General features: G+C 37.9%; 1 protein-coding gene across 3 annotated transcripts in view; it reads left to right on the top strand.

Moving 5' to 3' along the window:
- Window positions 1-24,115, top strand: part of Abtb2_0 (ankyrin repeat and BTB/POZ domain-containing protein 2) — a 90,726-nt gene that overhangs the window by 33,443 nt on the left and 33,168 nt on the right. For all 3 annotated transcript variants that reach the window (XM_054228466.1, XM_054228468.1, XM_054228467.1), the window contains exons 2-3: window positions 5,446-5,469; window positions 22,484-23,396. In XM_054228466.1, coding sequence (XP_054084441.1) covers window positions 22,828-23,396 — 569 coding nt within the window. In that variant the 5' untranslated portion in view covers window positions 5,446-5,469; window positions 22,484-22,827. The remainder of the gene's footprint in view (window positions 1-5,445; window positions 5,470-22,483; window positions 23,397-24,115) is intronic.

Genomic DNA, 24,115 nt, shown 5'->3' with positions numbered 1-24,115 from the left:
AGCCGGTGCAGCCGTCAGTGGCCGGCTGTGGCTAGCAGCAACCGCAGCCTCTTCTACTCACACACACACAAACACATGCTTACAATCTGCTGTAGTTACAGCCAGCAAACAACAAACGTTTGCCTCCTAAAACGGCTCTTGTGCTGCATACGCGCGCATTGCTTGCATGCAACTCGCAGCCTGCATATTTGTACTTTCAACATTTTGTGGCAACAGCAACAGCTTTTGTGCAGCTTTGTTGACTGCACTTTTCCTGCCACCTTTTTGGCGAGCTGCGTTCGATGCTCTTCTTGCTGCCGGCGCTGTTGTTGTTCAACTTTGTTTGTGTATTATTGTTGTTGTTGTTACTGTTTTGTTGCTTTTTTTTGTGTAGCCTGTGGCGTTGGCTTCATTTCGCCACATTCTTTGGCACAAGTTTTCGTTGACTGTTTACTACAACTTGCAACGTTCGGTTAGGCGAACGATTTTTCCATTTCGCTGTCTTCTTATACTTGTTTTCGTTGTTGTTGTTTTACCTTTACATTGCTTTTCGTGTATATCGAACGTACGAGTATGCGGACTCGTGTTGTTATTGTTGTTCCTTTTTTTGCAATTCTCTATATATTTTATTTTTGTTTGCATTGTTGCCATTGTTGTTGCCTTGCCACATATACACTACCGAATTGCGCACTATTTACGTGCAACATTCAGCAGCCCTCTGCAACATATATGCGTGCGTTTGTGTGTCTCCAGTTGGCCACAGATGTTTCTACGCTTTGTGCAGCTACTTAATTAGGTGGTTATATATATATATATGTACATTAATATGTATGTATGCAAGTGTTTGTGGTTTCAGTTGTGCTGAAGGCTCTCTGAGGTTTTTGCCAATAAATGTTTTTATTTTTGTATTTCACTTTGTTGTGTTGTTTATAGGTTCTTAACGACCTTTTGAGCAGATGTTCTGTTCCAAAACACTGCCCGAAACCACGTATGGCATGTAGTCCTTGAGAATTTACAGATTCTACTTAGAGCTTGAATACTTATAAAACCTTCTATGCAATACAAGAATGGCCTCTAAATTGGTTTTAAAGTAACGTTGCGCCTAATGATTTTCAACTTTTTTATTTTTAATAAAATATTGAAATTATTTATTTAATGGAGAAAAAATTATTTGAAGGTCAGGTCAGGTTGTAAGCTTGTTTCCCAAAGGGAAAACACACGCAGACTTTAAAATATAGTCCTTTGTGAAGCATGGATCCCCCATAGATTAACAATTAGGAGTCGACAAAGCGCCTTGAAACTACTACAAATCTGCAGAGATTCTTAATCTCTATATTCGCTATTTCGCGAGCCTGTTCTAAAAAGTGAGATCCAAGAAATCTCTTTCTTGATCTCGCAAAGACGGGACATTCCAGAAGAAAGTGATGAGACGATTCCACCTCATCCACCTTCAAGCAATGTCTACAGCTAGCATCCGGTAAGATTTTTAAACTTACGGAGTGGACCACAATGGGGCAATGGGCAGTAAGAACTGCTACGACTAAGGAGAGGTAAGGTTTACTGAGGGCGAAAAGTTCAGTAGATCTACCGCGGTTTACCTTAGGCCAGAAGGATCTTGCGACTAAGCATGTGTTGGTAACTGATCAGCGCCTACCCAGTTCAGCCGAAGCCCATCTGTCCAACAGCAGACCGCAGTAGGACAATGGTGCTCCTACATGATTCCATGCTTCTAATAGTGAGTCCGTCGTTCCTGATCTTGTAAGCTCATCAGCCTTACAATTCCCCGCGATTCTGCAGTGGCCAGGAACACAGACTAGTCTAATTGAAAAGTATAACGATGCCACCGACAGTGAGGATAGGCATTCCTTAACCAACAATGAACTCAGGGCTAGTATCGCCGCTCTACTATCCGAGTGGATCGCCACCTCCCTAAAGGTTTGAAGGTACATACATATGTATCATATAAACAAAAGACTTAAGAAACGAACTCGATATACTGAAACAGTTTCTTTGTATATATCAGAAGGCAAATAAATACTACCATACATGGGAAAAACAAATCATAAAACGTTGAAAGAACTATTTTACGACTCAAAATAAAATATACTCAACATTATTTGACTCCGATTTAGTCCCTATCAGCAACATTACTTCTGACAACACTTTCAATCAGTTAACTGTTAACCAAAACCAAAGCACAGCTGTCTGAGCGAAATTCACTCATCATTTTAAATTTGCCTTGTTTTTGTTGTTTCCATCATTAACAACTGAGATATTTTGTGAACGAAACATTTTTGACAGCAGTCGCTCTGCTCTGTTCAGCTGGAACTCATGATGGATGACAGATAAAATGATGCACCTAACAGACAAGCCTACTGCAACAAACACACAGATTTCCTCATTTATGATGTTTGTTGTTGTTTTGCTGCCCAATTTGCATTGTTGTTGTTGAATGTTTCGTGTAGCTGTTATTTACGATGCTAATAATTATGGTGATGTCGTCAGGGGCGTGCTGTCGACGGTGTTACGGGAGACCGAAATGCCAGCAAGCCAACGTAAGAGAACTGAAAAATCTGTTTTGTCCCTCACTTACTGAGTGCTCCCCTCACCATATGCTGCTCACACATATAAAAGTAGCTGCCTTGGTGTGCGTGCGCATAATTACGCTTTTGTATTATGGACATTTACGTGTTCGCTTTCTGAATTACCTTTTGTTTTTGGTTTTTGATTTTTTGTTTTTATTTTTATTTTAATTTTTTTATTTTTTATTTTCCATTTTTCTTCCTTTATAAATACTTTGTTATCGTTAATGGTCGCTTTCGAAGTGTTTAACAAAAATTTTAATTTAAGCAAATTATCATGTCTGTCCCACCAACATACCGGACGAAGAACACTTAAGGCAGATATTACGGTACTTTGTTAAGGAGCATGTGTACTAATTTTTATATACATATCTATAGATTATATTGGTAATAAATGAAATCTGACAACTCAACAATTGATGAGGATGAAGGTAGTACGTGAACGAGACCAAGGTCGGAGCGAAATAATTTCGAATTTTGCAATAATTTATTACGCCATATTATTACTAGATTCTATGTGTGTATTAGCGTCTTTTAAGGGGTTATATACAGTTAGGATTTTCAAAAACTCGATTTTTTTCGTTTGCGTTTTCTTAATATATATATATCTGAGTATACACACACAAAAGTTTAAGTCGATCCAACGAATATTTTCGAAGTTATAGATACATTAGTGAAGGCGCGCCGACTACATATAAAGTGATTTCAAAACTTTAAACTCGTTTTTCTCGAAACGGTGTTTTCAGAGTCGGTGAGCAAGATTTCTCAGAAACGTCTGAACCGATCGGTCTGAAATTTGAACACAAGCTTCTTAACTATATTTTTAGGAGTTAATCGAAGGATTTCCGCATCCGATGAAAATTTCTTATTTTTATAAACAATTAAAGACCCGAATTTTGGTCGAAAGTCGAACCTTTTGCTTTGAGTAGCCGCCTTTTTGTAAAAAAAAATTGTTTGCTAATTCCTTTGATCAATCACATTATTATTTATTATATTAATGAAATTTATTTGGTTTTTGAATTTTAGATGATCCAATCCAGAGATATCGTGCTCACCACAAGAGGCCTTTTTTTTGCGGACCTCTGCAAAATTGTCAATATCAACGTTTCCGATAATTATTGTTGGCAAAAAAAATATGTGAATATAGTTTAAGGTTGTCATAATATACCGGCCAAGTTTCAAATCAATAAACCAAATAGTTTGCTTAGAACAAATTCTTTAAAAATGCCTTTTTTCGACCTCCTAACTGTATATAGTATAACCCCTTAAATCACCTTCCAATCATTAAATTATCTTGCAGATCTTCACAAATCTCTCAGTGTAATCCAAATTTGTAAAATTATTTGGATTTTATCTTGCAACCTTAAGATAATAATAAATAAAATTGCATAAATGTGCCTTTTACTAATTGCAACTTCGAAACTGTGTTTATGCCCTCTTCTCCGCCGAAGCAGTTGTTGCAATTTAGCAATAATTTAGCACATTTATGGCGCTTTTTGCACATTCACTTGACTTGCGGTTGCAACACCACCAAGCTCATTATCATCATCACCAATAAATCCAAATAAGCTTGAATGGTATTTTTTTGCCACTTTTCGTAGTCGAAAGCTTTAGCAGTTGTTGGCAACGCCGTTTGCTACTTCGAAAAAATAACTGTTATTTTATGATACCGCTTTTATGTATAACGTTGTGGCATCCGTGTGTTGTTTCTGCTTGCCACTCGCCTATTTTTAAATACCTGCTGGCATAGTAGCAACAGCAACAACAACAACTCGCAGCTTAACATAACTGTTTACAGCGCGCGCACTGCCCTAAAAAACGCGCGAGCCGAGAAGCGCCTACGCTATGGAGGCGGATTTACAATTTTTGGCTTCGCGAGTTCGCGGCCATTCAAATTAGCATTACGCCCGCACTTCAGCTGAGTTGTTGGCGAAATATTTTTATTACTTATACATTACCCAATACACTACATTTTTCAAACATTTTTATTGTTTTTGTTTACTTCAGTCGACATTTATTTCTCCTCTGCTGTTGTTGTTGTTGTGTCTTTAATGCTAGTGTCTTTATCAGCAACGGCTAGCCAGCCAGTGCCCACAATTATTCTAAACCAACTTGTTGCATGATAATGATCCCTCACCCCTCGGCTCTCTCTCTCTATCTATGCCTCTGGAAAGAATGCCTAGTGCTGCTCCAACTCAGCGAAGCTCTCTTCCAGGCGTTGTGTTGCACCTCCGCGTTGGCTTCACGCCTGCATTTCTGACTTTTTTTTGTTGTTTTTGCTTTCTTTGCTGACTCGCGCGATTTTATCGCTTCGTATGCCCGGCAGTTGTTGTATTTTAACTTTGGCTTTAACTGTGCATTTCGACTCTGACGCCGACTCTGGCTTTGGCTGTGCCTATGACTGTGTGGCAGTGTGGCTGTGGCATATCAAAACGTTTATTAATTTATTTAAATTCAAGTCCTGCGGTCATTCCACACCGTTTGGCACCGCGTTCGCTCCTCGTTCCGCCCACTTTTTATTGATTGCGCGCAAATTTATGAGGTGCAATGTGAGCGCTCGCCTCGGAGGTGGGTGTTTACTATATTGTGGGGCATGCAACAGCAATTCTTCATTATGACAGGGCATTGCATATATTACGGGTACAATGTGCAATGTATAAATTCCGACGGAATTCAGTTTGAGGTCAAACGGTAGGTTAAGTGCACACTTGCCTGACCCAGAAGACGGCGGGCGGGTTAGGGGGTGATTCAGCGTATTTTCAGCAGAATAATATTAATGGAAATGCTTGAATATATTTACTGCATCTTTTTAAATCCAAAACTCCTATTTAACCATAAAATTAAACACTGGTACTAATAATTTCTTCTTCTCTTTTGTTTTCAGCTCGAAAATTCTTCATTCATAAAAGTAAGTAATGAACACTAGATATTTGTTTTTTGTTTTCTTAAAATGTAAGAAAGAAATGTATGGGTTAATGTTGACACAAATGTCCAATATCGATATAAAACGATTTAATCGATTTCATCGACCAGTGCTTGATCCTAGAGACACCTATTGGAAAACGGCGAAATAGTTAACGGAACCGACATTCAGTTGTTGCTATTATCAATGCTCACCTGAGCTATATATTTTCCTAACGCTTCCTTAACCCACTAGAGCGAAAAAAAAATAAATGCAAATATATTCCCATGTAAATTCCCATTAATTGGATTCATACTTCTCCAATATGTTATTATATCTTTATGATTTGTGAGATCGTTATTTGCGGTTGTTTTTGTTGCTATTACAACATCCGCAGCTTCCTGTGAGACTAAAGCGAACGCTGACGATGGCCTGCTTTCAAGCAACAGCTAATAATATTAATTGCCAACAGTAATAATTTGCCAATAACATAACAACAACAACAGTATTACAGCACAGCATTACAATAAAAGAACAACAACAACAAAAGATTAAACAGAACAACACATAAACAATAATTGCGCTGAAGCAAAGGCACTTTGAATGAAACGAAGCACGCGAACGAACTGATTTAGGGTTGTACTCATGTAAAGGCGAGTGTATTAGAAGGTTGCCACATAAATGAAAGCTCCACAATAGCTACCACCTTTACAAGCACCTTTAAGTATTTTGTGTACAAATTATTATGGAAACAAGAATGAGGTGAGAGTCTGAACTCAACTTTAAGGTGATTTGCTTTCGGAGTTAATGAGAAGGCTTTTGAAAGGCTTTTACACCAAAATTAAGAGCCTTTTTGTTTGAGTGTGTGTAGGAACAGGTGTGTTGGCCAAATTGTGGTAATAAATGTTGATTGCAAATTATTTATTAGGCGGTTGAGGAAGAAGCTTTGCACAATGGCTAGTGTTGTTGTTGTCGGACCCTTACGAAAAACCGATGGGTGATAAATTTGGCGAGGTTCGGTAGCCAAAATCGAAGTTAATTGACAAACACCAATAAAGAAAAACGAGCACACATGTAATCAAAAAGGAGCACTCAAAGCTACCTTAACAACGGAGGCGTGGCATAAAAGTAATTGGCAAAGCTTCTGGTGTTGAGCAAAAAGCGAGCTTTGTGGCAGCTCATTTCGTAAATGTAGCACGTTTGCGCTTTTAATTAAAACTCAGCAGCAAATTCGGTTTGGCAGTTAAGTAAGGGAATAGAAGAAGAGGTGAAGAGGTTTGAGGCAGCGTGAAGTCACAGAAATTATTGGCCAATAGATGAAACAAATATAAACAAGAAAAAACCTTAACTTCGGCTGTACCGAAGCTAATATACTCTTCACAGGTGCATTTCTTTTAGTCTTTTTAGCCGGGTTGCTTGCTAGAAACATTAAGGTTATATAGTTAACCGATCTGAACAATTTTTTCGGATATTAAATTATTTCTATGAGTAATAACTCACACCAGTCTGACAGACGGACGGACAAACAGACAGACGGGCATGGCTAAATCGACTCAGTTGAACATACTGATTATTTTTTTATATACTTTATAGGGCCTCCGACGCTTCCTTCTGGGTGTTACAAACTTCGTGACAAACTTAATATACCCTGTTCAGGGTATAAAAATTCAACATTTATGATACTTCACTGAGAAATATCAATTTTCTAATGGATATGAGTTTTTACAGGTCAGCAACGAACCGACTTTGAATTTTTTATGCATTGAAGACATTTTTGCACCACTGTGCGCTCAGCTCATTTAGCATTACGCAATTCTGATATGCGCTCTTCTCCATATTTAGGTCCAAAAGTTTGTAAAGTAATTTTTCCTGTAGACGAATGTGTATCTTTTTATTTCAAAAAACGAAAATTCCCGTTATTTTTTGAACACATGATCAAAATACTATTTCCACTCCTCTGCATGAATAAGAGTTCCGGCAGAAGTTTTTATTTTCTACTTTGAGCCAAAATTTCAATTAAACTAAAGTAGAAACAGACACATATATACATATATTCTCCAACAAGTTTTCAGCACTTCCAGCACACAGTGCTCCTGACTGCGGTGTAATTCACGTAAAACTGGTAGCCGCCTCATTTCGTGCTTGTGCGCACAACAACTCACGCACGCACACACACACACACGCGCTCACGCTTAATTTCTTTATGAATTTCGAATGCCACAAATCATATGCACAGCATGATATGCTGATTGCAAGCAGACAAACATGGGCAATAAATGCTGGCCGCAAATGAGCATAGGGAGTAGCAACAACAACGCAAGCCACCAGTTGATATGTGTCGCACACACAACAGAGTAAATATGTATGTCTGCATGTGAGTTGCTAACAAATTTCTTTAAATAGTAGCCGTTTGCCGTTGGCTATGTAATTAAGGAGCATATGCTTAATTTCAACTTATAAATTATAAAAAAACAACAACAACAACAGCACACAAGTAGAAACCGCAAGCCGACAAGCAAGCAGTTTCAAATTTGGTGGCAACATAAATTATGCGCCGCTAATCAAAGAGTCGACTCATTAAAATTACATATTTACAAAGCATCAGCGATAATAATGATTGCCGCTAAATACGAAAAATGAAAAAAAAAAAATGGAAAAAATATGATTAATTCGTATTAGAACGTTTGAGCAGAGAGCTGCAGCTGTGGGATGCTTACAAATCATGGGGCGTAACTAAAATTTCAACGCGGCTAAAGGAAAAAGCAAAACACGATCATTTTGATTTATTTTTTTTTGGTACACTCTGAAAAAATATAGATTTTTATACCCTGAACTGGGTATATTAAGTTTGTCACGAAGTTTGTAACACCCAGAAGAAAGCGTCGGAGGCCCTATAAGGTACATATATAAATGATCAGTATGTTGAACTGAATCTATTTAGCCATGTCCGTCTGTCTGTATATATACGAACTAGTCCTTTAGTTTTGAAGATATCGTTTTGAAATTTTGCAGATATTATTTCCTCTTTAAGAAGCTGTTCATTTGTCGGAACTGCCGATATCAGACCACTATATCATATAGCTGCCATACAAACTGAACGATTGGAATCAATGTCTTGTATGGAAAACTTCCGCAATTTACTACATATCTTCACGAAATCTGGTGTGAGTTATTGTTCATAAAAATAATTTAATCTCCGAAAAAATTGTTCAGATCGGTTCACTATAGCATATAGCTGCCATACAAACTGAACTATCGGAATCAAGGGCTTGTATGGAGAACTTCCGCATTTTACTACATATCTTCACGAAATGTGAAGTGAATTATTGCTCACAGAAATAATTTTATCTCCGAAAAAATTGTTCAGATCGGTTCACTATAGCATATAGCTGCCATACAAACTGAACTATCGGAATCTAGGGCTTGTATGGAAAACTTTCGCATTTTACTACATATCTTCACGAAATGTGGAGTGAATTATTGCTCACAGAAATAATTTAATCTCCGAAAAAATTGTTCAGATCGGTTCACTATAGCATATAGCTGCCATACAAACTGAACGATCGGAATCAAGGGCTTGTATGGAGAACTTCCGCATTTTACTACATATCTTCATGAAATTTGGTGTGAGTTATTGTTCATAGAAATAATTTAATCTCCGAAGAAATTGTTCAGATCGGTTCACTATAGCATATAGCTGCCATACATGTGATATTGTATGGAAAATGTTCGCATTTGACGTGGTATTTTAACGAAATTTTACATGGATATGGTAATAATATAATCTCCGAAGAAATTGTTCAGATCGGTTAACTATATAACCTTAATGTTTCTAGCAAACAACCCGGCTAAAAAGAATTAGTAAAATGTTTTCTTTTCATTTAATTTATTATACCCACTAATCTAAATGCTGATCAGAAGCAATTTTTTGGCAATTTTTCTTTATTTCTCTCTTAATAGAACTCGAGAATAGTTCTCTTTGGTTTCATAGACTACATAGATTTTCACATTCAATAGCGCGCCCCTCAAAGCATGAACTTGTGGAATTATGGATCCTAAACAAGAATTACTCCTCATTCCGCTCTGTGTATTCCACTTATACCGTTTCCTCTTGCTGCTTCGAAAGTCGCAATGCTGTCGCGCCCACTGCTTCTAATAACCTATCCACTTGTTCCCCTCGCAGACCCTTCACTGCCGGCTTTTACACCGTTCTTAGTTCTTATATTTCCTTTCGTGTTTCTCCCCTCCGCTCTGGCCCTGCCAATTAGTGCGACCCTTTGAGTCAGGTGCTTATTATAATAATTTGAAATTCACCGTGGCTGCGCATGCGCGGACGCCGAGCGCTTTCAAAGCGCGCCACAGTGGCACACACGCACACCGCGCGAAGAAAAACGAAAAGAAATAATATTCCGTTTGTACACTTAATGGCTGTGTGTCATTTAACTAACATTTCGCTTGCTTATTCTAAATTATTGTTGTTGTTGTTGGTGTAAGTTTTGTTTGCAGCACGGCAGGTATCATTTGGGGATTAAATTATGAGGCGTAAAAAGGTATTTGCTATTAATTGTCTTCAACTACGTGTTTATGTCTACACAAGTGGCAGACTCAAAGCGGAGAACAACAATATAGCAAGTAGTAACAACAACAAAAGTATTAAGTATGCTTGCCGGTGTGTTTGTCTATGAATGAATAAATATTTATTAGTGAACGTGGCTAATGCCATGTGTTAGTACAACATGTGTAAGCAGGCATTAGTATGAGCTGAGTGTGCAGACATGACGATGTAATAAATCCCGCATGCTAGTATGGGGAGCCGCGTCTGGAGCATTGCTTAGTATAAGCCGCTCTTGCGAACACTTGGCGCGCATGCATGCAAGCAATACAGCGCTTCCCGTGGCTATCAACTTATGCCGCCCGCTAGCCGACATGTCCACAGCGCAACTAACTAACTGTCTGTCGGGAAGATCCCACCATAATTCATTGTCTGCTGTTTATATTTATTTATTTATTTGCTTTTCGCGGCATTTCAATATTTATGGTGGGAATTGGAAAATCTACGAAAATTGCATACTAAAATGTTGTTGCATTTACACTTTGCTGGCTGTAGATGGCGCAATTTCAGAACAAGTGTTCTAAGGCTGGGTGTACAAGCAAATGAAGCTTGCAACAACAATTTCTGAAGTGCGATTTTATATTTTCAGTTCAATTACAATGAAAATATTTAGTTTTCACACGCTTAATTTTTGTACTAAATTGTTTTCCGTGCTTCACTGTGTACCCAGCCTTAGCTTTTCTTTCGTTGCGCCTTAGTTTGTCGCTTATTTTGTTATTTTTATTCACTGTGTCTTCATTTTTTAAACATCCATCACTCATAACAGTCTCATAATTGAATATTATGCATTTTTATGAGCAACTTCAACGCGTGCAATGCATTGAAATGCACTTTATTAGAAATTATTGGCATTCCTTCGTTACTTAACTAGTTTATTTACCTCAGAAAACAGAAATTCCTATCAACAGTAGCTATTATAGAAATCGAATCGTTTAACCGTCGTTAACCAAACAATTTTTCTATAAGAAGAAGCATAAAGAGACCGTTTTCAGGGAGAGAGATATTCAAAGGTTTTTAGAAATATGTTTTTTTATTCGCTTCAGAGAGGGTATTAAGTAAAAACTCATTAAAAGTATCCACTTTGAGTCAACAGGTCCTTAAACCCCCTAAATTTTGAAAATCTTAGTAACATTGACAGAATGTCGACCAAATCCATCGCCATATGAAGATCTGCGATTGAAAATACTGTATTTGGAGACTTTGGAAAGGGGTCCACTTGATTATTTGTGCTCACTCACTCGGCTGCTAAGATAATGATATGATTTTTAAAGCTTTTACAATTTTTTCTCTTCGAAGATTGTCCGGGAAGCGTATCCCCATCAATTATACTCCTTATTACAGCTAATAGTATCAGAAATATATATTTAAAGACTATAATAGTATGCTAAATATCCTTCGTAATCCAAAATTGAACCTGAATACTAATACTCAACTAATCCAATACAACTAATTCCCCAACACCAACAACAATTTGCAACTCAACATGCCACAAAGCACAAATGCCTACTGCATTCTATCTGTCCATCAAGCGAGCTGTCTGATCCATCAGCCGCAATGCAATGTGCCATTAACCTAAATTTCTTACAAGCAGCAATCAGCGCTATTTTCTGCCTCATCATGCTTCTTCATGCAACAACAACAACTACAACTTTTTCAATTTACTTGTATAGACATTTTTTGTTTCGTTATTTAAACGCTGAATGCGGCCGCAGCAACGCTCAACGCTGTGACAGCTCGCTGCTCATTCCACTGTTTGTTTATTAGCCCACTTCCTGTGCCGCTCTGCGCCACCGGCTTTTCTATTATTAGCTGCGTAATTATGCAGAACTTAAGCGACGGCGGCGGCACCTTAACGCAACGAAACGAGCTTCAAGTCAAGCTGGCCGACCACTGTCTCCTGCCTGGAAGCACGCAAAGCGCCAGTTGCCAGGTTGCTCGATGAGTCGGCCATTTGTGTCGAACATGTATGAGAACTGGAGCTTTTGCGTTAGCAAAACATGTAAAAAGACTTGTAAATTGAATTGAACAGGTTTGATAACAAATTTCGTACTTATGTAATAACGATTGACGTGCAATGGATCAGCCGTTTAGTCTAGACACAGACGAGTTGAGAACGTCAATTGGCGGAAATGAGTGGACCAAATTGAATTCTAAACTGTGCAATCTGTCTGTGCATTTAGCGCTCATTTGCGCAGCTCAAACATGTATTTGTCTCGTAAAATCCGCTTGTTCAGCGTTTAAATTACTTTGGCTCTCTTCCTTGATTAAATGTCTCTTCTGCTTTTAATAGTGATGGGTTAATTGAAATACATGAACATTGTGTTTTTAGCTCACTGAAACATTTTGATGAGTTTATGATCGCCTTAAAAGGTGGAATTTGTTCCTAAAAGCTCTTCATTACACTTATGTATGTATCAATAGTATATATATGGATATATAAACCAAAGTCTGGCTCGAAACTTGCTGTTTAGTTTTAAAAAATAAAAAATAAAATAAAAATGAAAATAAACATTCACCGGAAAGCCATAAATCTCACCGAAATCCTGACCAGCACACCAAAAATCCCAAAATGCAACAAGCATGCAGCAAGTTGGCTAAAATAAGTCAAGCAACCCACTAACCAAACGCGCCAACGAAGCAAATACGCAGCCAAAGTGACGCAAAATAAGAAAAAAATACGAAGAAGGAAGAAAGAATGCTGTCAAACTAACGCCATTCAAAAACGCATACAACTGACAGCGCGACGCAGTCAGAAGCAAAAAACAACAAAAAGCAACAACAGCAGCAAATCTTTAAGAATGAGAAAATAAAAATAATATAGTATCAAAAAGCAGTAAAATTCATGAGAGGTGTGAAGTTATGCGCAGAAACTGCCCACGTTTGTGTTATTCATGCATTTCGTTGTTGTAGCTGTTGCTGCAGCCTTAAGCAGGCCGAGACAGGCAGGCGGCAGTCAAACTGTCAAAGTTGTTGCTGTTGTGTTCGTGTGTGATGCCGTTATGTTAAGAACTACTCTCTCTGATACAGGTATATATAAGTGGCATATACGTTTGTACGCATGTTGTTGTTGTTTGCAAATTATGTTTTTATTGTTGTTTAGAAAGTGCGCATTTTTCGTGTATATTTGTAATTTTATACAAACCGAAGTCTTCTATGAACAGGAAACATTTATGTTAAGCCCAGAAGCTGACGCTGCTTCCATCACTAAGCACTTTCTGGAGAAATTCGCTCTATATCGAACATCCGTTTCCGGTAAAATATTTCCGCTTGCTTCATTTCCGGTTCCGGCACATCATTCCCATATCTGGTTCCATCAGTTATCCCATATCTTGCTTCAGTTGGCTCATTCCGTTTCCGGATGCCCCACTTCCAGTTTCAGTAACCAATATTCAGCCACCCCATTTCCGGTTCCGGCAATATCGTTGTTCATATTCGTTTCCGTATGCCCCATTTCCGGTTCCGGTAACATCATATCCAGTTATCCCATGAGCCCGCCCAGATCACGTGATGTCATATCAAGGTCACGTGATATTTTTGTTTACAAGTCAATGACCCCGCCCAGATCACGTGATGACATTTCAAGATCACGTGATATTTTTGTTTACAGGTCAATGACCCCGCGCAGATCACGTGATGTCACATCAAGGTCACGTGATATTTTTGTTTACATTTTTGAGTGAGGTCAATGACCCTGATCACGTGATGGCATTTCAAGATCACGTGATATTTTTGTTTACAGGTCAATGACCCCACCCTGATCACGCGATGTCACATCAAGATCATATGATATTTTTGTTTACAGGTCAATGACCCGACCCTGATCACGTGATGGCATTTCAAGATCACGTGATATTTTTGTTTACAGGTCAATGACCCCGCCCAGATCACGTGCCAGATAACGTTATATATTACTAAGATCACGTGATATTTTTGTTTACAGGTCAATGACCCCACCCTGATCACGCGATGTCACATCAAGGTCACGTGATATTTTTGTTTACAGGTCAATGACCCCGCCCAGATCACGTGATGTCACATCAAGGTCACGTGATATTTCTGTTTACATTTTTGAGTGTGGTCCTTGGTGTCCGATGTCTTTCTCTCGGTTTATGAAGTGAGCTTATATATTTCTAATATTTTGACGATTTTCAGTTTCAGATTAAGATTCTCCGGAGTCTTTTTATTACCCTCACCTATTTTCCAGAACGTTTAGATTATAGTAATAAATATAGCCTATGTTACTCGAGGTGAATGCAGTTTTCGAATGGTGAAAGAATTTTTGAAATCGGCACAGTTGTTTTTGAGCTTATTCATTACAAACATACATACAAATCTTTCATCTTTATAACTGTAGTATAGATAACTGTTTATTGTGCTCGCTTCTTACTCATTCACCATTATTGTGTTTGACTGCTGCGCTTAAGCGACAAGCATTGCTACGCCCCCACACATAACGTGCAACATGCCACATGCAACACAATGCAATCAGCAAGCAATTGTGCGTTCAACGCTGCAACTGCATACAACAATACTTATGTATGTTGTCTCTATATGTATTTTCATTCATGCCACAAGAGTAGGTGGGTATCAAAGATCATCAAGAAAAATGTTGAGCGTCATGTCGCAACAATAAGCAAATTCTTGAGATTGACTGGTATGCAAATAAATTTTTCTATTTAATTAATTTTCTTTTTATTTTTTTTATTTTCTCTTTTAATTCAAACATATTTATTATTTCAAATAAGCTGAGAATATTTGCTTTTTCACGTTCACTTTTATCCGAAAGTGTCGCTTCCAAGTAGCTGCCCCATGTCACTGCTCTATTTCTATACAAGCTAATGTCCATATGCATGCCAAGCGTCAACATTCACTTGCCATTAGAGCAGCGACGGTTGTTTTGTTCATCAACGCGGCATGTGTGGCATGTTAACTTATGGCAGTTCTTCGCTTAACAACAACAACACGCAAAAATAAAACAACAACTCTAATTTCATGTCATCATGACAACTGTCGCATATGCAATGTTGTTGTTGTAATTGTGCACGGCCTCGAGTGTTATGGTCTGCAGTCGTGCAGTTAAATGTTGTCGCCATGAATGTGTGCTTGTGTGTCTATGTTGCTTTGATGATTTTTTTTTTATTTTTGAGCACACTTGATTAGCCGCTGGCGAGTCAAACTGTTTATGTCGTGCTGTGATGTGTTATATTTTTCCAATTACTTGCTGTTATTGTTGTTGTTGTGTAGTGCAAATATGCTACGGCACGTTGCACACGAGCTATGCAAATAATGCGCACAATCGAGTAAAAATATTTAAGTTTACTAAAAGTAATTAAGGCTGTAAGCGCCGCAAGCCACGAGAGCGAGAGGTTTATGTATGTAAGCGTAAATTGGAGTGAAGTAAGCAAAACGAAGAAATTTTTAATAATTGTTTAGAGTAATTAGATTTTGTGTACTAAATGTTTGGCTAAATATTCAGCACGCAAGTGAAAGGATAGTTGAAGTTATATATCTTTGATGATGAAAAATAATATTTTTTTAAATATTTATTTTTTATGTAATCAAAATTTACATAAAAAATTATAATTAAATACCTTTTGGATATTATAATTATTTTAAATTTTTTATAAATTTTTTTACAAATTTTTTTATAATTTTTATTTTATTTAATTTTCAATATTTTTACGCTCGCATATGTTCCAATTAAATGTCTTACAAATGAAATGAAACATAACAAATATCAATACGAATATAAAAATGTCAATAAAAAACGCCATTTTGTTCACCATAAACGCACTAATTGCTTCGCAAATCAAAAGACTTAAGCAACAAACTCGATTCGCCGGACTGACCAGGCCCATAAGACCAACGCCTTTGCACACAATTTTAATTAAGAAAATAAATTTAAAAAATTGGAAAAGCGACCGAAACATACATTTTGTATATACATTTGGTGGATACACATGTTTCTTATTTAGTGGCAATTGCCGTCTAATGGCTAGCTTCGGTCATTAAAATGTAATGCGAGACTCGAACGCAATGGCTTTTATGCAGCAATTTCATGGTTTTATTTTGCATTCAAATTTCAATGAGTGAAACATGTTTACGCAGTTTTCTACAAGAGAACAAATATACATACATATACCTCAGTTAAATAATTATATGTGCATGAACTTTTTGCACAAAAAAATTAAAGATTACAAAATTGCAAAATATTTCCGAGTATGCAGGTTTGTTATTATTAATGTACACGATATCAAAAACAAAAAATTAGCAAATTTCAAAATATTTTTTAAACTATAAAACAGAATTGAAGTTTAGGCTAATAGTAAATATTTATATGTGCATTTTAGTATTTTTACCAGTAAAGCCTATACATTTGAGTTTAACAGAAAGAAATGTTTATTTTAATAGTCAGTAGAATTGTCCTTATATTTTAAAACTAAATTAAACCGCTTAATCAGATAATTAACTACTGACTGTAGAATAGTTATGTAAATATTGGCAAATTCTTGCTTTATGGCTCATTTAAGGTGTCGTACTGTCTCAAACTGCTGTCTGTTTTGGAAAACAGGAGCAGAGGTTCCCCCAGAGATCCTCAATAGGATTTAGGTTCGAACTCAATGCTGCGCATTATAATACCGGAATTTTACGGTCGTTAAAGATGTTCTTCGTGTGGATTGAAGCGTTAGCCTTTCAATATGTCCAGTTATATGCCATAAATATTGCCAACAAATTTTATTAACTCGCTGTCCAAAAGATCTACATTGATACTAACATTCATTTTAGTGAATATAAAACATGTAGATAGCTTTCCACAGCAGCAAAATGCAGCCCATGAAATCAAGGTACCGCTTCCAAAACATCGCTTGTAGTAGGACCGTCGTTCCTAGTGAGAATCTCTCCAATATTTCTTGCAATGACCTGGGCTGACCAAATTTAATTTTTGTTCGTCACTAAAGACTGTATTCTATTACTCATCGGCACAGAATTGGTATTTATTTGCAAACCTCAAATATGCTTTATTGTGTCTTTCTTTAGCGTTGGTTTAGGTGCCATGGAGATGTGTTTCAGAAACTGATTTTTATGTATAATGGGAAAAATTATATTTATTGTGATTTTCTGTCTTAACTAGGTCCATATTTGATCGCTGCTTATCAAGTCCGCAACTACTAGCCATGATTCGACGGCTTTCGCATCGCTCATCAATGTTGTTTTTCGTCCGCTGCGTCGCACTATAACATAATTAGTGGGGTTTTTAAGAAATTTTGAGATACAGTTCCGATGTCGCTTTCATGCATTCCTATGATGATCCTCGGCTGATAAACTAGTACCACAAGGTATTTTAGGCTTAAAGTTAAAAAAATGTATTCAAATCTTTAATAATTCATTAAGTTAATGCACCTACAATAATTTTGAAAACAAATTTTAGCAAAAGAAGTTTTTGCTGCGACACTATCAGTAAGAAAGATCCGCTAAATTGATTTTGCACATATAAATATTTACTATGCAATACCCAATTCACAAGCACATTCTTAATGTAACTGTACAACGAACGAGAAAAGTATGAAACAATTTTCGTTGCATAGTAACGGTAACATATCAACCTTTTATTCCACATTTACCGAAATCCAAAAAATAACAGTGAATAAGAAATATAAACAAAAGCAGAAATGCACATATAATTATTTGACTGGGTAGATTGTAAATTGACTCGGAAACAAAAACAACAACAAAAACAAATATGTTTATGAATTATGGCAAATATTTGCGAAAATGCGCATTTTCCCCACCCTTTGCACATTATTAAGCTGCAATAAATCTTTGTGAAATATGGCAAAACTAACGAAAACAAACGGGCAAGCCAAATATGCAATCATAAACCTGCCGTGTGGCACAAAGCATACACTGCGGTAATGATGCAACAACGAGTGTAAACAAAAGTTATAACAACAACAATGTGCATGTGTCTTTTTGTTGTTATTTTCATCTAATGGGCAACACTCCAGACAACGTCAATAATTCAAATGCTGATGACAGGCCGCCAACAGCAACAACAACGGCAGTGTGCGAGTGCGCATGCGCAGGCGCTCGACTGACTGACAGACGACAAAACAAACAGCAACGCTGCGCTAAGGTGGCAAGTTGGCCAGGCGCTGACAAGCAGACAATAACAATTAGCGGCGCACTTAATTGCAATTAAAATGACAAATCAAATCACATCAAATCAAAGCAAGGCAGCCAGCTAATGAAACGAAAAAAAATAAAAAAATAATAAAAAATGCAGCAATGTATAATAAATGAAAAGAGCGAGAATACAGATGAAAGAGAGAAAAAATATGTGAAGACAATAAAAATTGCAAAATATCGATTATTTTACGCTTCGAGTGACAGCAGGAAACAGCTGACATTAGGCACGCAAAGCGCTTCATTGATTGCCTTGATTTTATAGAAACACACACATACACAGCCACTCATTATAATTCTTCCTCAACCATACATATTTGAGCCACTTTAGCATATTTCAACGCTGTCAGCTTCACTTCTAACGGCAAATTAGGTGAAAATATCAAATGCGCTGCAGCAGAAATGTGAAATTAGTAAGTTAGTCAGCCAAGTGTTGTAACCAATGTAACGGCGCTTGTTGCATGCCACACAGCCGCTCGAGCTTACCACTCGTGTTTGCCACTTAGCCACCTCACTTGCCATTTAGCTGCTTACTCGTATTCAACGTTTTTCTGCAAATTGCTGGCTAATTAAAGTTTATTGGCTTTCTTTCTTACTGCTCATTGCTGCTTCGCTTTTGTTGTTGTTGTTATAGCCACTTAAGTTGTCATTTCTTTTTCTCTACTCCTCCTTATATGTATTAGAATTTAGTGGCAAATAAAAAAGCAAATGTGTGGAATGTGTTGTGATGGCGTTTTGATGATTAGTATTTAGTTGTTGTTGTTGTTCTTTTTTTAAGTTGGCCAATCAAATGCGACGGTTGTGTGTGTGTGTGCGAAGCTCATTATAATAGCAGCTGCCACTGCAATGGTTTTTAGATGTATAATTTATGGTTGATGTTAAGTTTTTCGCTATAAACTGACTTCTGATTAGAACATAAATAAACTTTTTTATTACCAAAATTTTAAATTAATATAAAAACAAGTAAGGAAGGGCTAAGCTCGGGTGTAACCGAACATTTTATACTCTCGCAATTTATTTATTTAACTTCATTAATATTATATAATAGACAATTTGACCCACATATTCGTCATATATATTGTATAAAGTCCATTGAAAGTTGGAAACCCTAATATTAGGTTAGAAGCACCGAAGTCCTCATGTACAATATATAGGGGCTTTGAAAACCTATGGTCCGATTTCGGCCACACTATAAATGCAGTATTTATGCAAAGTTCTGCACCGATATCTTCACTAGTGCTAACTTTACATATTGTAAAGTAAACGATTCAGATCGACTTTAAAGTTCTGGTATATAGGAAGTAGGCGTGGTTGTGATCCGATTTGGACTATTTTCAAAACATATCATTGGGATGCAAGGAAAATATTACAAACCAAATTTCATTGATATTGGTCCAGTAGTTTCGGAGATATGGTTTTTGACCCATAAGTGGGGGGAACCACGCCCATTAAAAATTTTGTTTACATTTTGAGTGCAGGTCTTTTGGACCTTCTTTATAATGAAATTTAATGTTTCTGTTGGTTTTCCTTATCGAGTTAAAGCATTTTTAGTAGTTTTCAACGTAACCTTTGTATGGGCGGTGGACGTGGTTATAATCCGATTTCATTCTTTTTTGGACTATATAAGGAAATGCCTGAAAAAACCGACTCCTCAGAGTTTCGTTTTTATAACTTTAGTAGTTTACGAGATATATACAAAAAAAATTAGCAGGGGGCGGGGCCAGGTCCACTTTCCCAAAAAAATTACATCCAACTAAGCCCCTACTCAGAACAGTCCTTTGTACCAAATTTCACTTTCATAGCCATTTTGTGGGCGTGGCAGTGGTCCGATTCCGCCCATCTTCGAACTTCTTATGGTCCCAAGGAACAAGTGTTCCAAGTTTCATTAAGATATCTCAATTTTTACTCAAGTTACAGCTTGCACGGACAGACAGACGGACAGACGGACAGACGGACGGACAGACAGACAGACATCCGGATTTAAACTTTACTCGTCACCCTTATCACTTTGGTATATATAACCCTATATCTAACTCGTTTGGTTTTAGGACTTACAAACAACCGTTATGTGGGCAAAACTATAATACTCTCTTTAGCAACTTTGTTGCGAGAGTATAAAAATTCATGAACAAAATCAGACAAATGCATTGCTTGCACTAGCTTGAACTAGTTGAAATTATATATCTAAGCGATGAGAAGACAAAGAATAAGCGAAGAAAACAGAAGGAATTATTTTTGAGCCGATCCATTCTATTTACGTGGATCCGATAACCAAGGAAACCCGATTTTTTGACTCTTCTCTTCATATGTTTCCGACCTATTTTTATATAATTTTCGAGTACAGAACTCAAAGGATTACTTTTGAGAATAGAAGAATTCTTTTTTCTCAAATAAAATCAGCAGTCAGAGACACTTCAACCACAACTAAGTTGCCTAACTGCAGACTTAGAGCCATTAAAAGCTTAGCGCAATCTTTCCTTTTTTCCTATTTCTTTAATTTCTACTAAAAAATGAAACTCAAATAAAATACAGAACTTTACAGCGCCCGATTGCTGCCGAATAAGATTGAAATATGCGCGCATTTATTCCACACGCGTGCGCATAATTTCAACACGAGCGATCGGTGAATGCGCTGATGGGCAGTAAATATGGCTGGGGCACATAAATGTAGGCAAGTACATGGCAAGCGGCCGCATAAAGCTCTGCAACAGACATGTGGCATGTACATTACGCCTGACATATGTTGTTGTTGTTTTGTGTGGTTACCAACTAGTAATTCTCACCATAATTTACGCTTTGCCACAAAATCAGCGGCATAGAATTTAAACGCTGCCTACTTGCAGCCAAACACATACTTACATACATACATATATAATGTTCGAATAATGCGCTTGGTCGGCGCATAAGTTGACATTGCCAGTCGGCCGTCAGCCATGGCTTTGGTTCTTGCCAGCACGCCACCACAACGTCAACGCCAACGGCGAAATACCGAGCTGCCACATCATTATTTGCCGCTTCTTCGCCTTCGCTTCACCAACAACAGCAATAATAACAAAAACTATGTGAGACACATCATTGACGTCCCCCATGGCTGAGTGTCGTGGTCGCATTTATGCAGTGACTGTCGGCTGGCGGCTTCTTAGTGACCACAACAACCGACCGGTGGCCTGATGGCGCGGTGAGTGCGCCGTTGTCTGGTGCCTCGTAAATTTCTTATAAAATATGAAACATGAAATTAGTTGACTATTGACGACGACGCGTACGATTATCTGCGCTGCAGCACAAAGCGCGGTTCAATAAGTCGCCGCGTGCAGCTAGCTTGAGCCTGGCCGGGCCACACATTCCGGCAGGGCTTTGTCGCAGCGATGCAAGGACTTAAGAACTTAGGAGCCACATTGGCATGCAATTAATGTGGCAGTTCGTTTACATTTGAACGTTGCAACGCACAGCCAGAGCCACAGCCGCAGCCACGGCCACTTAAGCGTCTATGATGGGGTGTCTTAGACACTAGTTGCATACACTCACTCACACACAGCAGCAGCGCTTGTGGCCAGCAACCGGTTGCGCAGCCGGTTTCGTGCAATTTTTTGCAAGCTGCTAGTTGTTGTCACCATTGTGTGTTGCCGCTACGCACACATGTTGCAGTTGCACGTTCGCAGCAATGTTGCAACATTGTGTGCAAGCTTGAGGCCGCCTCGTCGCTTTATTGCATTGAATATGTGTGGCACGTAGACGCTCAAAATGCAACACAATCTATGCGCGACGCATATGTCGCGTGTTGTTGTTGCTGTTGTTGTGCAGTGGCTGTGCTATTTCGTTAATAAATACAGCTATGCGCCGCAGTTTGTATGTAATTATTTCGGCATGCCAATCGCCAACCTATTGCGGTTGCTTACGCTCAATTCACTGGCCACATTTCATCGTGTAATCGTTAATTAATGAATATCACGTGAGGGAATTCGATAAATTTCGCATTTATAATGAGTTTATGTAATCGGTAATGGTAATTACAAAATCTGGAAAGTATTCGGAGTATTCGAGGCATTTGGAGCATGGCTAATCTCACAATGATGGCTAGGACTTATAGTACTTTGTCACACGAAGTAATTAATTACCACGCTGCATTACCTTCATACACACATTTACACATTTTCATATAAATTCTTTAATTTTTTCCAATTTTTATAAATAATTCCCTAACATTTTCTCTTTTATTCATTTCAGTGATAGACTCTTACATGCAACATTAACAGCCTACTGCTACAACAACAACAAGAAAAGGCATCCCAATAAATTTCCTACGCCAAATCACAACGTACTGACAACCTCAAGTGCGCGGGCGTCAAACGAAAGAATTAACTGCAACAACAACAACAGTCGGCTGTTGAAGAAATTCACAAAGCGAGTCAAACAGTAGCAATTGGCCAAACCGCGACTGCGAACAACAACAAAAGCGATTAACACTTCTGCCACACGAACATACATATACAACAGCTACCAACTATATAGATATATATATATATATATACATATATGTACGTGCAACCGATGCAGCAAACAGCGCACGAATGCCTGCAACAACAACAACAACCGCCGCTAACACCACCACCAACAACAACAACGCGATTATTGCCAGCAATCAGCAAGTGCCATTGCCGGCAGCGAGAACAACAATTGCCAGCAAGCAACGCAGCGCTGGTGGTGGCAGCAACAACAACAACAACAACAACATAGTCGGCGGTGGCAGCAATAATTACAATTTGCGACCAACGATTGCTGTGAAACCAAAATCAAACGTAGCAGCAATCAGTGCTGTCTCACATTCCAAACCACAATACAGCAGCAGCAACAACAACAACAATTCGAACAACAGTGAACACAACAACAGTAATCACAATAAGAGCAAACATTTCGACGCATACAGCAACAGCAACAGCAACAGCAACAACGGTGATTGTGGTGTCGTCGGTGGTAGCAGTAGCAGTGGCAACGCCAACAACAATAGCAACAACAGCGATATGCCCGGCCGTCACAGTTGGGACCCGGGTCGCATTGGTGTCGAACACTTGGCCGGCGCATTAAGTCCGCTCTGCATCACCGATTCGAGTCATGAAATCGTGCGACCGAAGCCGCGTAGGTGAGTGTCAATGTAATGGGTAATGGACAGGCAGGCAGGCGATGCCCGATTGATTTTTCAGCACATTTGCATGCATTTTATATACATACAGTGGAACTTCCATAACTCAAACTTCTTTAACTCGAAGTTCTCCATAACTCGAACTCTTGAATTGGCAATAGAAGTCAAATTTCATAGAAATTTCCTTTTTTCAATCGAACTTTTCGACCAGGGCATAATACAAAAAATAAAATTTTACTATCGAAGCAGAATTTTAAAAGAATCCCTATATTCGTATGGAGGCGCACAAAAATTTTGATATTACACTTATGGGTTTCATAAATCATGTAACAAAGGAATGGGATACAGACGTAGCAAAGTGCAACCACCAAAATACAGAATATATATTTTGCGAAGTAAATAACTAGAACTGTGTATAAATCTGTATTTTAAAGCTTTTTGAAAAATTTTATTTTTTAATGAACAATTCTATAACTCGAAGTCTCTCTAACTCGGAAGTTTTTTTGTGGATTATGGTGATTCGAGTTAGAGAAGTTCCACTGTATATATTATATACCATATAAAGAGGAACATATTTCCGAGTGTGTTTGTGTGTCGTGTGTGGAACGTGTGCTTGTGGATTGCATTTGAATCTAGCGCCTAAAGGTAGGCAACAAGGAATACTATTTAATATGATTTTCTTGAAATTTATGGCTGACAAACAAAATGTTAGTATACTT

Source organism: Zeugodacus cucurbitae, chromosome 4, assembly GCF_028554725.1.
Source record: "Zeugodacus cucurbitae isolate PBARC_wt_2022May chromosome 4, idZeuCucr1.2, whole genome shotgun sequence".
Classification (NCBI taxonomy): Eukaryota; Metazoa; Arthropoda; class Insecta; order Diptera; family Tephritidae; genus Zeugodacus; species Zeugodacus cucurbitae.
The sequence above is the reverse complement of the archived record's forward strand: the minus strand, read 5'-3'. Positions and strand labels throughout refer to the sequence as shown.